At 37.1% G+C, this 15,158-nt stretch overlaps 1 protein-coding gene across 1 annotated transcript in view; it reads right to left on the bottom strand.

Annotated features, from left to right (window-relative positions):
* LOC109184598 (probable leucine-rich repeat receptor-like serine/threonine-protein kinase At3g14840) overlaps window positions 1-15,158 on the bottom strand; it is a 43,176-nt gene that overhangs the window by 5,266 nt on the left and 22,752 nt on the right. Inside the window, exons 1-3 of the mRNA XM_019334618.1 lie at window positions 4,170-4,356; window positions 3,881-4,058; window positions 20-91 (exon numbers count right to left, since the gene is read on the bottom strand). Of these exons, the coding sequence (XP_019190163.1) occupies window positions 20-91; window positions 3,881-4,058; window positions 4,170-4,272 (353 nt within the window). The 5' untranslated portion in view covers window positions 4,273-4,356. Of the gene's footprint in view, window positions 1-19; window positions 92-3,880; window positions 4,059-4,169 lie in introns of the transcript that reaches the window.

The following is a 15,158-nucleotide window of genomic DNA, read 5'->3' as shown; positions in this document are numbered from 1 at the left end:
ATGTACAAAGTATTGGTACATTATCTTAAGAAAGGGTAGCTTCACTAACGCAGGAGGAAGAACACCTTGCAGATCCTGTCCCTTCAAAATTCTGATTACACAACAAAGACTTATATATATTATAATCAATTTTTATTTTTATTTTTTTGCAATACATAAATTTATTTATGATGTATAGGTAGATTTTCCCTAATAATATATATTACGGAGTATATATTATATATTAGGGCCTTGAGTCCAGGTGCGGCCGCGCCTTCCCGTGTAACTAGTGCGGTTGCACTAATAGTTATACAAATATATACCATCCATGTTAGGAAATGTATAACAAAAAATATGCACAAATTAGATACACATCATTAGGTACGAATAAAAGCACCCCACAGTGTTGGAAATACACCATTAGGGATGGGGAGTTATATGGTGCATTTTTTTGGGTTCTTGTGTTTTTTGATGTATTTGTGCACTTCATTGTTGTGCTCTTTCTAGGGGCGGAGGCAGAGGTATGCCAAGGGGGGGCCTTGACCCCCCTTCCCCCATTTTTTTATAAATATATTAAATATAATATTAAATTTTTTTAAAAAATATTATATAAAATATTAAAATTTGGTTGTTCCTTCAAAATATTTGGCCCCCCTCTCACATAAATTAATCCTACAAGCTAAGTTAAGTTATAAACTTCTTCATCTTCTCAACATCTTCCGTTGTCTCCAATATCAAATTATGTATTCACTATATTGTTGACTCACATTTAAATTAAACCTCATTTAACCTACCTACTAGTTTTTCTCTCTAGAACCATACATATATGCGGTATATACGCTATAACAAGATAATTTGTCATTAAAATCTATGCATATTTTTCAAGTTAATTTCTGTTTTTTTTTTTTTTTCTAACTACATGTTTGGTTAATTTTTGTTTCATATTCTATTGTTTATTTTAAATAGTGGTTTTGTTTTATTCTAAATAATGGATATGAAGGTGCATTTGTTTGGTTAATTATGTAGATTTGTGGTTACGTGATAAATGTTGTATTTAATTTAACATTCATAATAATGTAAAAATTGTGTAGTATATGTATTTAAAAAAACAATTGCTATTATGTTATGTTGTGAAGATGGTAGTTTTCAAGAATAATCAATGGTCTTTTTAAAACATGCGTGAATGTTTTCATTTTTTCAACCGTACAAAGCAATGTGCATTGAAAAGCATATTACAAAATAATTTAATATAGATTCAATTATAAATTATTTATTCTAAACTTTATTAAATTTGTAATGTAATGATTATTTTGAAATATGTTAACTGGATATCAATGTATTTGATTTAGTATTTCAACCGTAGTTGCCCCCCGCACTATTCAATCCTGGCTCCGCCCCTGGCTCTTTCCTAACACTATTGGTGCCTTTTGTTAACACTATTGGTGTATTTTGTCAAGTGGCCGCACGGGAGGGGCGGCCGCATTTGAACAAAAGTATTAGGGCCTTAATTAAGTGGTACAAGTTGACTAGGCGTTGACACCAATACACCATATATGTGGTTCTGAGTCAAGTATGAGACAAATATGGCTAACGGTCTACCGCTCAAGAGGCAACACAACAAGAATATCTACTGTGGCTAGAGATCAACACTACTCTTGCTTCCGCTTATACGAGGTTGCTATGAGAGTAGGACTTTACTACTTGATAGGCCAAATAGACCATGATAATGGCTTGACAATGGAAACATCTTCCAAGAATCATGATCAATGCATTACACTACTTCCTATACTTAGGGTCATTATATTGTACTTGCTTATTTATAATTACTTGTTGCTTTACATTCACTTATTACTTTGATAATGCTCTTTGTTTAAGTCTTGACACCTAGCTTTCTATGGCTCTTACACACTTGTGCTTAGCCGCACATTGTTCAATATACCCTCACCAGAGAACAACATTCCAGGAAAGCTTCACCTTTCGCAACCTTCTTTCCATCACCATGCATACTATGATTATCATATACGAACTTTTATAGAGTTTTACAAAGTTTGCACACAATTTTTTCTTTGAACCCGTAACCTTACCCTGATACCAGTTATAAGATTAAACACTTACCACTACACCAAAAGGTATAGTTAGTAGTGAAGCTGCAACTTTATCTCCTTATATTTGCGTAACAGTTAGCGTCACGGTCTGATGACAAGATGATGGACTCGACCCTCCAAGCCACAGCCCAACAAAAATCATTTGACTTGCAACATGTATGTGTAATATACTAACATAATACAAGTTTAATTTGGCGAGGAAGGGTGTATTCTGTAGGAAACCGTTGGTAGAAAAAAAAATAATAATCAAATAAAATATGACTATTATTTTTCTGGAAAGAAATAGGGAAGGAAAGATGGAGAAAATTGGCTAGTGTTTGGTGTTGGGTTTTTGCAAGATTCAAGTGAGCACTCTTTCCTTAAAACCTTATTTGCCACCTCCCAAAGATGCTAGGAGCGTTGTGTCCTAGGTTTCCCAGGATAAAACTTGCTAGTGATTCAATGTTTGAGCACTCAAACAAGGAATCCGGCGAGCAAGACACGGCTATGAACACAGTAGGCTAAAGAGAAGGAGTAGAAGCAGAATTTTGAAGCTGGAAAACAAAGTTTCGTGTAGTGTGCTTGTTGTTCTTTCTGTGTGTTAAACTGCTTCTCACTACCCTCTCTTATATAGGGATCAAGAAGTTAAATAGCTTTTATTTTGGCATTAAAAGGCACCCCACAACTCCTGTAACAGCAACCACTACCTTGAGTTTTAATTCAAAATTAAAATTGGAATTAATTCCAAAGAATTAACTCCGTAACAGCTGAATTAAAACCCCAACGGTCACAGAAGGAGCTTCAGTTTAGCCACGAAAAGACCGAACTTTCGGGCACCAGGCCGAAACTCGCAAGTTTCGGCCAAGGCCTCAGGTGGCCGAAACTTGCAAGTTTCGGCCATTGGGTGCATGTTTCGGCCATTAGGCCGAAACCTGGCTCGCAGGCCGAGACTTCTCAAGTTTCGGCCACTAGGCCGAAACCTCAGTGGCGTGTGTTGGAAAATTGGTACCGAAGTTTGGCATAACTTAGCCCGCGGCCATTGGGTGCATGTTTCGGCCACTAGGCCGAAACCTGGCTCGCAGGCCGAGACTTCTCAAGTTTCGGCCACTAGGCCGAAACCTCAATGGCGTGTGTTGGAAAATTGGTACCGAAGTTTGGCATAACTTAGCCCGCAAGGCCAACCAATTTCCGGACGACATTCGTGCCCGCATGTGCCGGCGGACACGAGCTCGGGCTTGAATCAAGCTCACTTTTTCCCTTCATTTTCCAACTCAAATGGGTCTACTTTGAGAATCAATATCTCATTCACCCATTATCCGTTTTGAGCGTACAATATATCGATCTCTTCGTCTCACTACGAAGAATCCGAATCCACTTTGACCCGACCCAAATCGGAAGTGGACCCCACTGATATTTGTACCACAAAAATAGCCACTTAACATGTCATTTTAAGCTATTTTTTCCAACATATTCTATCATGATTTTTTTTATATTTTTAAAAACTTTAAAATAATTTATTTTGGTAAGATAAAAAAAATTAAAATAATGAATTATAATATATTTTAAATTTTAAAGTGCTCTGTTTTAGTTTATTTTCCATACACTAGTTTCATCATAGTAACATTAAGTCATTCGACAATCATGGTCCACACGGCGATGTGTGGACCATGATCTACTGTATAACAACTGCTTAAGCCATGCTCTTGAAGCCCCCTCTATTTATATATCATTTTTTATATAAGTTTTAAAGAAATTATGTATTGCAATTGAAAAAGAGAGTAATATAATGAGAGAGTTGGGTATAAGGAAAATCTTACATGCTTTGAACATGGCAAATACCACCAGGGAAGCTACAATTGCAAGTGAGAGTATTATTGTACGCAGGAATATCATTCCTTTGTGGTGTCATCCAGTTTGAGTTTTTGTCACAAGGATTTAGTTTAAAATCCCAATCCTTCTTCCCCACTTGATCTGCTATTTCCTTAAGTGCATTTACTTCCATATTCATTCAACAAAAGCTACTTGTTAATAAATATGTAATTTAATCTGCATGTAAATATTCATAATCAGCAAGCTAAGAAAACAACAGAGAGAGATGAGGCTCACGTTCATGTTGAGGAAGATGCCCACTCTGTGCTTCAAGAAATATAGGATAGAAGAAGAAGGAGAGTATAATTGGTATGAGGATTATGAACATGGAGGCTGACATGCTTGAACTCTGGGAAAGATCAGCTTCAGTTTTTTTCTTACATATATGCGTGTGTGATTTTATATATTTAATATAGTATACATGATAGAGTTACAATTAGTTGTGGGGAAGTGGACCCAGAATGAGATATTTATGGCTTTACTGTTTGGCTGATGACAATATAATAATGACTTTTTGAGGAAGTGGCGTAACCCTTGGTGCAAGATAGAATCTTAAACCATATAGTCCAATATTTAGTGCTTCGCTGTTGGTTTAGTCAATATTTAGTACAAGCATTTAGTCCAATACACATGCATTCATTTTTCTTTTGGTCTATTGAATGACCGTCATTGTCATATTAAGTGAAAATTGTAAAAAATACCTCTCTATAATATGTCAATTATCAATGTCATCCCTGAATTATGAGTGGTGTAAATGTTGTCCCTCAATTATCAAAACGGCACACATATAGCCCCTCCCGTAACGGACTTGTGGTTCCCCGTTAGTGTACACCGTTAAGTCGGGGTAAATATGTAATTTAGTTGTTTTTTCCTTTTCCTTTTTCTTTCTCGGCCTCAACAAACAACAGTCCGGTGGCGAGCAGAGATAGAAGTGGACTCTATTGGTGGCGTCCAGTAGCGGCGGCGACAGACGAGCTCCAGCGAGACCCTCCATCGATTTGAAGTACTAGCGATGGATAGCGGCTAAGTCCAACGACGTTCTCTTTTTCCAACGTGAACGACATCTACGGCGACACCAAGCTCGGACCTTGGTTCGTCTTCTTCCAGCGTGAACAAGACGAGGCAACGCAACAAAGCCTCCCTCCCTCTCGTTCGACGTGGGCAGTTTTCCCCGGTTAACAGTTCCCTCTTCCCCGGCGGCGTCCCCTATTTCCGACAGAGCAGTGACAACAACTAATAATGGCGGAACTCCGACGACTTTGTACTATCTCGGTGAGCCAACGTGGAGCTGGGACGACGGCAATTGTAGTGAGCTTCCGGCGGAGCAGCGTCGAGCTGTGGCTGTGGCGGCTGTGGTCAGTGTGGGTAGCTACGGCGGCGACTATGGGCTGTGTGGGCCGCTCGCTGCCAGACTGTTGTTTTTTGAGGCCGAGAAAGAAAAAGGAAAAAGAAACAAAGGGAAAATATAAAAAGAAAAAGGAAAAAACAACTAATTTACGTACATATTTAAAAATATACAATAAAAATGGATTTACCGAGCTGAGATCCTTTCAATGTACCTTACTTGAGTCCATCACGACGAGGGGGTCCCTAGGTTTTCTCAGCCTGCTGGTACTCCTCATATTCATCATTTAGCTTACGCGGACGATGTTATTATTTTCAGTACTGGGAGGCAGGGGGCAATATGCAAAGTCATACGCGCTTTAAAAGCTTATGAGGAGATTTCTGGCCAAACGGTCTATCCATATTTTGGGTACAAGTCTATATATATATATATATATATATATATATATATATATATATATATATATATATATATATATATATATATATATATATATATATATATATATAAATTTTTTATATTAATAATGAAATGTGTAATTTATAATGTGTTTTTTATTTGAATTATTTTATCAAATTAATTATGTTTCATATTTTGTTATGAATATTTTAAAAAAGTTTTAATGTGTTTTATTTTTCGTCTATATCCAATAATATTTATAACTATATTTCTTAAGTGTTTCATTATTTTTCAAACTATAATGTTTTGCCCCACTGAAATAATTTTCTGGATCCGCCACTAATTCTTATAGGAGATAAATTATCGATCAGCAAGTCTGCTCAAGTCAGAAGCAGCCCTCATCTTTGCAGTAGTCTATATCAATTAGCAGTAGAGTTAGTTAGATATCTGTTATAGTTGTTAGCAGTAGTTTATTCCACTATCGATGTATATAAACCAGTCTAGCTTTCTCTCCAAAAGTAATAACAAAAATTCATTCATCTTTCACTCTTTCAATCCTCTTGAGTTCAATGAGCAGTTATCTTCCAGCTGCACAACATGGTATCAAAGCCTTGAGAAGGAGAAAATCGAAGCATATTCTCAAGGATGGCAACAACGTGGCCTTCGATCGGAACAAGAACAACTCCGATGGATAATGCGGCAGGGGTTCCGGCGACTGGAAGTTCGTCCCAGGTCCCTCCTGCTCCATCAACTTCAATAATTGAACCCAATTCAGCAGCAGAGGTAACGTTTGATCCTCAATCTCAGTCGAACCCTTACTTTTTACACCCTAATGAGAATCCAGCTCTGGTGCTGGTCTCTACACCCCTAGATGGTCCTAAATACCACCCCTGGGCATGGGCCATGACAATTGCGTTATCGTGTAAGAACAAACTGAAGTTTGTTGATGGTTCCATCACCAAATTAAACCACCAAGCACTAGTACAAAATTGATCATTTACTAAACAGTAATACGCGTCTTTACCAGTAAAGACGCGTATGGCGGAGACACGGAAGGTACCAACTTTACGCGTCTTTACCTCAATGACTCGTAAAGTGGACAATAGGCGTCGTTACTTTTAAGCGTAAAGACGCCTATTGTTGTTAAAATATAAAAAAATAATAACAATAGGCGTCTGTTTAAGACGCCTATTGTTATATATTATTCTAAAATAATTATTTTTATTCATTAATTTTAACGGAAAATTCTATTACACAAATAACATTTATATATTTTTGAATATCAAATAACATTTATAGAATTCAACACAAAATATAATAACAATTAAAAATATTTAAATTGTAATATATATATATATATATATATATATATATATATATATATATATATATATATATATATATATAACTTTTTTTCCAAAAAAACTATACATTTCTACTACCACAGTCCTACACAGTAATAACTATAATTCACAATAACAATTCACAAATTCAACATAAATTAAATTTTCAATATATTTAACATTTTTTTTTTCTTTTTTTTCTCTCCCCTCCCATCTTCTCTTTCCTAATCACTCTTACGTTATCCCCCTATTCTCCCCAACAAATGTGGATGCTCTTATGATTGTGTTATACTTCTGATTTCATGCTGCTCCCTACTATACACCTGTGATATATATATATATATATATATATATATATATATATATATATATATATGTGTGTGTGTGTGTGTGATGCAGGCAGACACATACATACATCTTATAGATTTGATTAGATGGATGGTTAAGAAACTAAAGTTGCAAGCTAGCTACCTCAGGAGCCATCCACCCAGAGTTTCCAACATCAACAGAAAAATCACCTTCAAGACCCTTCGTACACAGCCCAATATAATGTTCCCAAGCTTCACACTCTTCTTGCTTTCTGATAGAAAAATACTACCTACACTCCAAGAAGATATGGAGAAAAATAATTAGCTAGCTTTAAGTTTCATTTTGTTCCATCCTTGACGACTAATAAGCAGAAAATTACTTATTGGGCTTCAAATTACCTGATCTCCCTCTCATAGGAACCATATTACTCGTCTAAGCCAACAGTGATTAGCTTGGCACCAACAGAATCAATTCTAGGTTTGGAATCTCTGTGCTGTATAATTCATTTCAAAACATTTTATCCAGAAATTAAAACAATCATTTCAAAAGAGATGTATTAATTACGAGCATACACACCAAGTGCTACAACAGCTGAAGAACATATACCAAAGAACTGAGAGAAGTCTGCGTTGCTGGCCGGAGTCGTCAAGTCGCGTAGAAGCCGCAAAGAAGGAGATAAAATACTGAGAGAACTCAACGGTATTCTTTACTTTGGTTCAGCAAGAAGACGGCTTCATATGTTGCTGTTGAGCTGGAGATCTTTATGGCTATATATGGCACCTACCGGCTCAGATCTGAAGCAACCAGATCTATCCACAATTTAATACTATAATATATAAATAAATAATATATTATAAATAAAATCAACAAACAAATAAATAAATAATAATATTTATACAAAAATAAAAACAATAATATTAAAGGGAGTGTGCGTACCAGATATGTCGCCCCTGCTGCCGCCGATGTGTTCAGTTGCCGTCACTCCGCCGTCGGAGCTGCTGAGAGCTGCCTTACCATCCTCCGCCGCCGAAAGCTCAGAATAAAATTAGATCGGAGAAGCCACCGCTGCTAGGAAGAAGCTAGAAGGAAAAACGGAAGCTTAGAAAGAAAATAGAAGCTAAAGCTTCAGCTGCTGCTGTCGCGGGAAGCTCAGAAACCTAAATACCTCGCCATTTCCGTCCTCCGCCGCCGGAAGCTCAGAAAGAAGAAGGAAGGCCTCGGAGAACCTGCCGGAGTCAACTGCTGCTAGCAAGAAGAAGGAAGACGTCGTCGCAGATCCAAAGCCGTATCCAAAGAAGAAGAAGTGGTCGTTTCACTAGAAGTTAGAAGAAGCTAAGCTCAAAAAATAACTTACAAGAAACACTTAGAAAATAATTTTATTGTTCTAAGTAGACTATACAAGTCTTTAGTAGCAATCCAAGAAGTGTATATGATATCATTAAAAAATGAAATAACTAGAAGCGTCTTTAATAGTACAGTAATGACGCGTATAGTGGTTCAAATATTTACAAAATTGCCACCGCGTAATTTTTGTCTTACTTTACCAGATCTTTGATTACAACTACAGACGTCTATTGTCATATTTTTATGGTCAATTCTCTACTAGTGAAGAGATGATCGAAAATTTGATGTATGGGAGCGTTGCAATGACATGGTAGTCTCCTATATTGTTCGATCCCTCTCTCCAACAATCGGACACAGCGTTCTTTGGATCGATACTGCGTATGGAATATAGAGAGACCTAAAACGCAGATTCAGCCAACAAGATCTATTCCGAGTTGCGGAAATCAAGTGTGATATCTACCAAGCAAAGCAAGGTGATAGTTCTCTCAATGAATACTTCACTCAACAGAAGCTACTAAGGGATGAACTTAAGATTCTTAGACCTTCTGTGAGCTATGAATGCACTATGAAGTGTGCATGTGGCAAAAAGATCGATGAATTGAATGAGCAGACTAAAAAGGACAAGCTGTCCATATTTCTTATTGGTTTGCATGACAGGTTTACAGGGACAAGGAAACAAATCATGCTTATGAGACCTTTGCCGAATGTGTGTGATGCATACTCTATGATTGCTCAGCAAGAAAGACAATTCCACATTGGTGCAAATGGAATTGCAAATCAGTTATATCAGGCAGGGGAAATGGGTACTGCTAGCAACATTCTAATATCCAGAGCAGGCAGTAACCAACAACAAAACTTCAAGAAATTTACAGGTGGAAATAAGAAACCTATATGCACTTTGTGTGGCTTCATAGGACACACAGAGGACAAGTGTTACAACTTACAAGAAACATGGATATCCACCCGGTTGGAAACCAAAATCAAGAAATCAAGGGCCTGTCAATCACACTCAAGGACCCCTGGGAGTTCAACAATCAGACTCTAATGAAGGAATGTCTTTCACTCAAAGAGACTTCACGAAATTTCTAGAGTTCATTTAGGCACAAAAATCACATGATAAGGGATCCTTAAACACACCTCTTGATCATTCCACTCATGAAGTACAGGCCAACATTATTTCTGATAATCTCATGCCAAGGGCACAAACTGAAGGTACAAATTCCTCACTCAATTTAACAAATTTCAGAGAAAATGAGTGGATATTAGATAGTGGGGCTACTCACCATGTGGTGTGTAGTCTGGACCTATTGATAAACCAAAGAAAGGTCCAGAACATGTATGTTAGTTTGCCTAATGGACAACAAGTAGGAATTACCTACATTGGATATGTGTATCTGTCTGATGAACTCATCTTGCATAATGCTCTTTATGTCCCTGGATTTCAATACAATCTAATATCTGTGGGAGCCCTCATTAAAGGTTCCAATTGCATCATGAAATTGCACACTAATCAGTGTATAATACAGGGTGCTATCCATGGCAAGATGATTGGAATGGCTAAGATCAAGAATGAGCTATATCATCTGATTTCTCCTGTTAGTTCTAAATATGAATAAGTGTAGTTTGTGGCGTGCTAGATTAGGGCTTGCCTCACATTCTAAGATTCAAATGTTGCATGAGTTGAATCCAGAAATTAAGATGAATAAGAATTTGATTTGTGATTGTTGTCATCTTGCAAAGCAAAAAAAGACTTCCATTTCATTCTAGTAACTCTATCTCATATGTTTGTTTTGATTTGTTACATATGGATATTTGGGGACCTTATAGAACTGCTACCATCTATGGTCACCACTACTTTCTCACCATAGTTGATGACCACAGTAGAGCAGTTTGGATATATCTAATGAAGAAGAAGTATGAAGTTAGAAGCCTGATTGTGAGTTTCTGTAAAATGATTGAAATCCAATTTGGAACTAATGTTAAGAGCATAAGGACAGACAATGGTCTTGAATTTGATATGTCTAAATTTTTTAGCCAAAAGGGGATATTGCATCAAACATCCTGCACTCAGACTCCTCAATAGAACAGCAGAGTTGAAAGAAAACATGCCACCTTATATCCATTGCTAGATCACTAAGATTCCAACTTCCAAGCAAACCTACCAGAAGTTTTTTAGGGTGAGTGTGTACAACTACATTATAAATAGACTACCCTCTGTTGCTATTGACAATAAGATACCTTATCAGATCCTGCTTAATAAGGTTCCACAATATCAACATTTAAAGGTGTTTGGTTTCTTGGCTTATGGTGCTACAGTAGGCCCAAGATCAAAATTTGATGCTAGGGCTAAGAAATGTATATTCCTTGGTTATGTTAATGGTACAAAGGGCTACAAGCTATATGACCTGCAGTCTAAGATGGTTTTTCTATCCAAAGATGTAGTGTTCTATGAGGATTCATTCCCATTTCAGCATAGTGTTAATCCAGAAAAGGAGTTCTCTCAGGTCATCCTCCCAAGTGATGCCTCAACAGGAATCTGTGATGATACACAAAGCCATCTTCACACTGCCAACCATCATGAACCAACACGCAACCCTTTAAATAATGAAGCAACTGAACAACCACAAGAAGAACCTGTCCAATCAGCCATTCCTTCACCAGAAGACTCTCCACAACCAGTTGTTAGAAGATCCACCAGACAAAGGCATATTCCAACCTACTTGGAAGACTATGTATGCCACGGACTCATGATATCTCTAAAGTGGTAAATTATACCAAACACTCACCATCTTTCCATTCCTTCATTATGAATGTTGACTGTCACACTGAGCCAAAAAGCTATAAGAAAGTTGTGAAGCATGAGTGTTGGAGGAAGGCAATGGAAAATGAAATTGCTGCTCTAAAATGTAATAACACCTGGGAGATAGTAGACCTACCACCATCCAAGAAGCCTATTGGGTGTAGGTGGGTATTCAAGATCAAACATAAAGCATATGGTACTGTTGAAAGATACAAAGCAAGGCTTGTGGCAAAAGGTTACACTCAAACCCCTGGCATTGATTACTTGGACACTTTCAGTCCAGTGGCAAAGATGACTACCATTAGGACTTTATTGGCAATTGCAGCAGCAAGAGAATGACATCTCCGATCTACCAAATGGATGTGAATAATGCATTTCTTCATGGAGATCTAGAGGAGGAAGTTTACATGGAAATTCCTCCTGGATATGAAAAAGGGAAGGATGGTCAGGTTTGCAGGTTAATCAAGTCCTTGTATGGCTTGAAACAAGCTAGTAGACAGTGGAATATCAAGTTATGTCATGCCTTGCTAAAGATGGTATTTAAGCAGTCTACTCTTGATAATTCATTGTTTACCAGAGGAGAAGGATCATCATTTGTGGCACTATTAGTTTATGTTGATGATATAGTAGTGGCCAGCCCTGATATGGACTTAACTGTACAGATCAAAACACACCTCAATAATCAGTTTCAAATCAAGGATTTGGGGCCTCTAAAGTATTTCCTTGGTCTTGAAATTGCTAGGCAAAGGAAGGGTATTGCAGTGTCGCAAAGGAAATATACATTGGAGCTGCTAGATGAAGTTGGTTTCATAGAAACAAAACCTGTCCATATCCCTACAGTTCTCTCTCACAAATTAAGCAGAAATGAAGGTGATGTTCTTGATGATAATACTCAATACAGAAGACTTGTTGGGAAACTTTTGTATATAAACATTACAAGGCCTGACATAAGTTTTGCCACACAACAGTTATCTCAGTTCATAGACAAACCTACAAATCTACACTTACAAGCAGCTCATAGGGTGCTGAGATATCTCAAAAATGCTCCAGGACAAGGCTTATTCTTTCCAGCCTCATCTGATCTTCAGCTAAAGGCATTCTCTGATTCAGATTGGGGTGCCTGTGTTGATTCCAGAAAGTCAGTCACTGGCTTTTGCATATTTCTTGGTGAAGCTTTAGTATCTTGGAAATCCAGATCTTCTTCAGAGGTAGAATATAGATCCTTGGCTGCAACCACTTGTGAGGTTCAGTGGCTGATATATTTGCTTGGTGAATTTGGCATATATCCTGGTACTCCAGCTGCTATCTACTGTGACAGCAGGTCTGCAATAGTTATTGCTGAAAATCCTGTTTATCATGAGAGAACAAAGCACATAGAAATCGATTGTCATCTTGTTAGAGAAAAACTACACAAAGGAACTATCAAACTCTTTCATGCATGTAGCTTCAGATAATCAATTGGCAGATGTTCTAACTAAGGCTCACTGTCCAAGTTCCTTCTTCAAATATGTTTCCAAGCTGGGATTGTACAACCTATACAATCCAGCTTGAGGGGGGGCTCTTAGAGGAGATAAATGATCAGCAAGTCAGGTCAAGTCAGAAGCAATCCTCATCTTTGCAGTAGTCTATAGCAGTTAGTAGTAGAGTTAGTTAGATATCTTATCTGTTATAGTTGTTAGCAGCAGTTTATTCCATCATCAATGTATATAAACCAGTCTAGCATTCTCTCCAAAAGTAATAACAAAAATTCATTCTTCTCACTCTTTCAATCCTCTTTAGTTCAATCAGTAGTTATCTTCCAGCTGCACAACACTGATCACATCCGTCAATTTAGAAAAATCTAATGTATCCGCAATAATGCAATTTGAGAAAAAAATATAGTGGCATTATGGTAATTTTTTAACTTCAAAAGTGCAAATTTTAAGTGTACTTCTCAATAAACACTAAAGCGTAAACAAAATAATTAAATAATAAACCCAAATCGTAAAAAATAAACTCTAAGCTGTAAAAAGTGAAACCTCAAATCAAACCGCCAAGTACCTTGTGGTTTGATGATATAATTGTTTTTTTCCATATAGAAGGTCTCGGGATTGAACCTCATCCCTAGCAAGAGTCGGAATAATTTGTTGAAATGTGCTAGAACCAGAATCACCAGCGGAATTGGAATTGTTTAATATTGGATAGAATACTTGTTTCTCATAAGGTTATCCCTTTTAGCTTTTTCTTTTTTCCTTAGAAGATATTTTTGACATATAAAAACAAAACTATGCACATTAATTTGTTTGGTAATAGACTCATTGCTAAGGTCCTTAACTTTAGAAGGAAGGAAATCAGAACATCAGAGTTTATTAACTAGACACATTTCCCAGTTTTTAGAGATATTGAAAATACGATAATGAAAATAGAAAATGTGTTCACATTTACATTTTTTTACTTTGAAAATAGGGAATGGAGAATGGAAAACTAGATAAACGAAAACTAGGGGATTGCCACGTGACTAGTGTTGAGTTTGTCTCATATATGGATTAGGAATAAGTGTTTGTCTCATACTAGGAGTAGGAGTGAAACGGGTAGACCTATTGTATAAGGATTGGATGCCTATAAATATATTGGTTGTATCCCTAAAGGGTTGTGTGTCACCCATATCACCATCACTATGAATATAAGAATAGTTTCACTCCCGTGGATGTAGGCACATTGCCGAACCACATAAATCTTGTCTTCTTTACCCTATTTGCCATTATTATTATTGCTTCATTGTTCTGGTTAATCTCAACAAATTGGCATCAGAGCACTGTTGAGATGGTCAGTTCAAGTACAAAATTCGAGGTATCAAAGTTTGATGGTATAGGGAATTTTGGGTTATGGCGGTCTAGGGTAAAGGATTTGTTGGCATATCAGGGCCTTCTGAAAACCTTGAGGGCAGAAAATTCAGCAAATCTGGAAGAGGCTGATTGGAAGGAGTTGAAGAAGCAGGAAGCTATGAACATGGTTCAAGCTGATGACTCTTATTATAGTGAAGGTGATGTTATCACATCTTTGCTTGTTTTTATAGTTATTTTGAATCGTCTCAGTATTTAAGTTCTTTAATTTTGCTTATTTAATACATATTTTCCTTGCTATTATCATTTAATTATGGTTCACACTTGTTTTGAATGTTTTACGGTGTTTGTTAGTGTTTTTGAACCATTTTAGGTCAAAGATATGAGCAAGGGAAGTTCAAGGATGAGTTTTGAGCAATTTTGGACGAGTTCGGGGCCCAGTGGACTCGACGCGTCGAAATTTTCCAGTAGCTAACTAATTCGCGCACAGGAAGTCTCGACGCGTGGAGAAAATTCTCGACGCGTCGAGAGAATAGGTCTATTTCTGGGATAAAAACAGATGCCTAAAGTGGCGCAGCTGGGCAAAATTCAATACAAGCGCGAGATTTCTTTTCCTAATATCAATTGCGCGGATTTCAAGGCTCATATCTCCATATTAAAAGTTAGCAATTCAAGGAATCTTCCAAATTCTAAATATCATTAAAGACGACAATTTCTTTATTTAAATATAGGAATTAGAATTTGAGTCCAATTTTGTACAAGATTCCTATTTCATCTCAACTTTGTACCCACTATAAAATCCCCCCTTCCTCAACCCTAATAACGGGGACGGGGACCGAGAGAATTCAGAGATTCTTGGAGACA

The sequence above is a fragment of the Ipomoea nil genome, unplaced genomic scaffold (assembly GCF_001879475.1).
Source record: "Ipomoea nil cultivar Tokyo-kokei standard unplaced genomic scaffold, Asagao_1.1 scaffold1266, whole genome shotgun sequence".
Taxonomy (NCBI): domain Eukaryota; kingdom Viridiplantae; phylum Streptophyta; class Magnoliopsida; order Solanales; family Convolvulaceae; genus Ipomoea; species Ipomoea nil.
The sequence above is the reverse complement of the archived record's forward strand: the minus strand, read 5'-3'. Positions and strand labels throughout refer to the sequence as shown.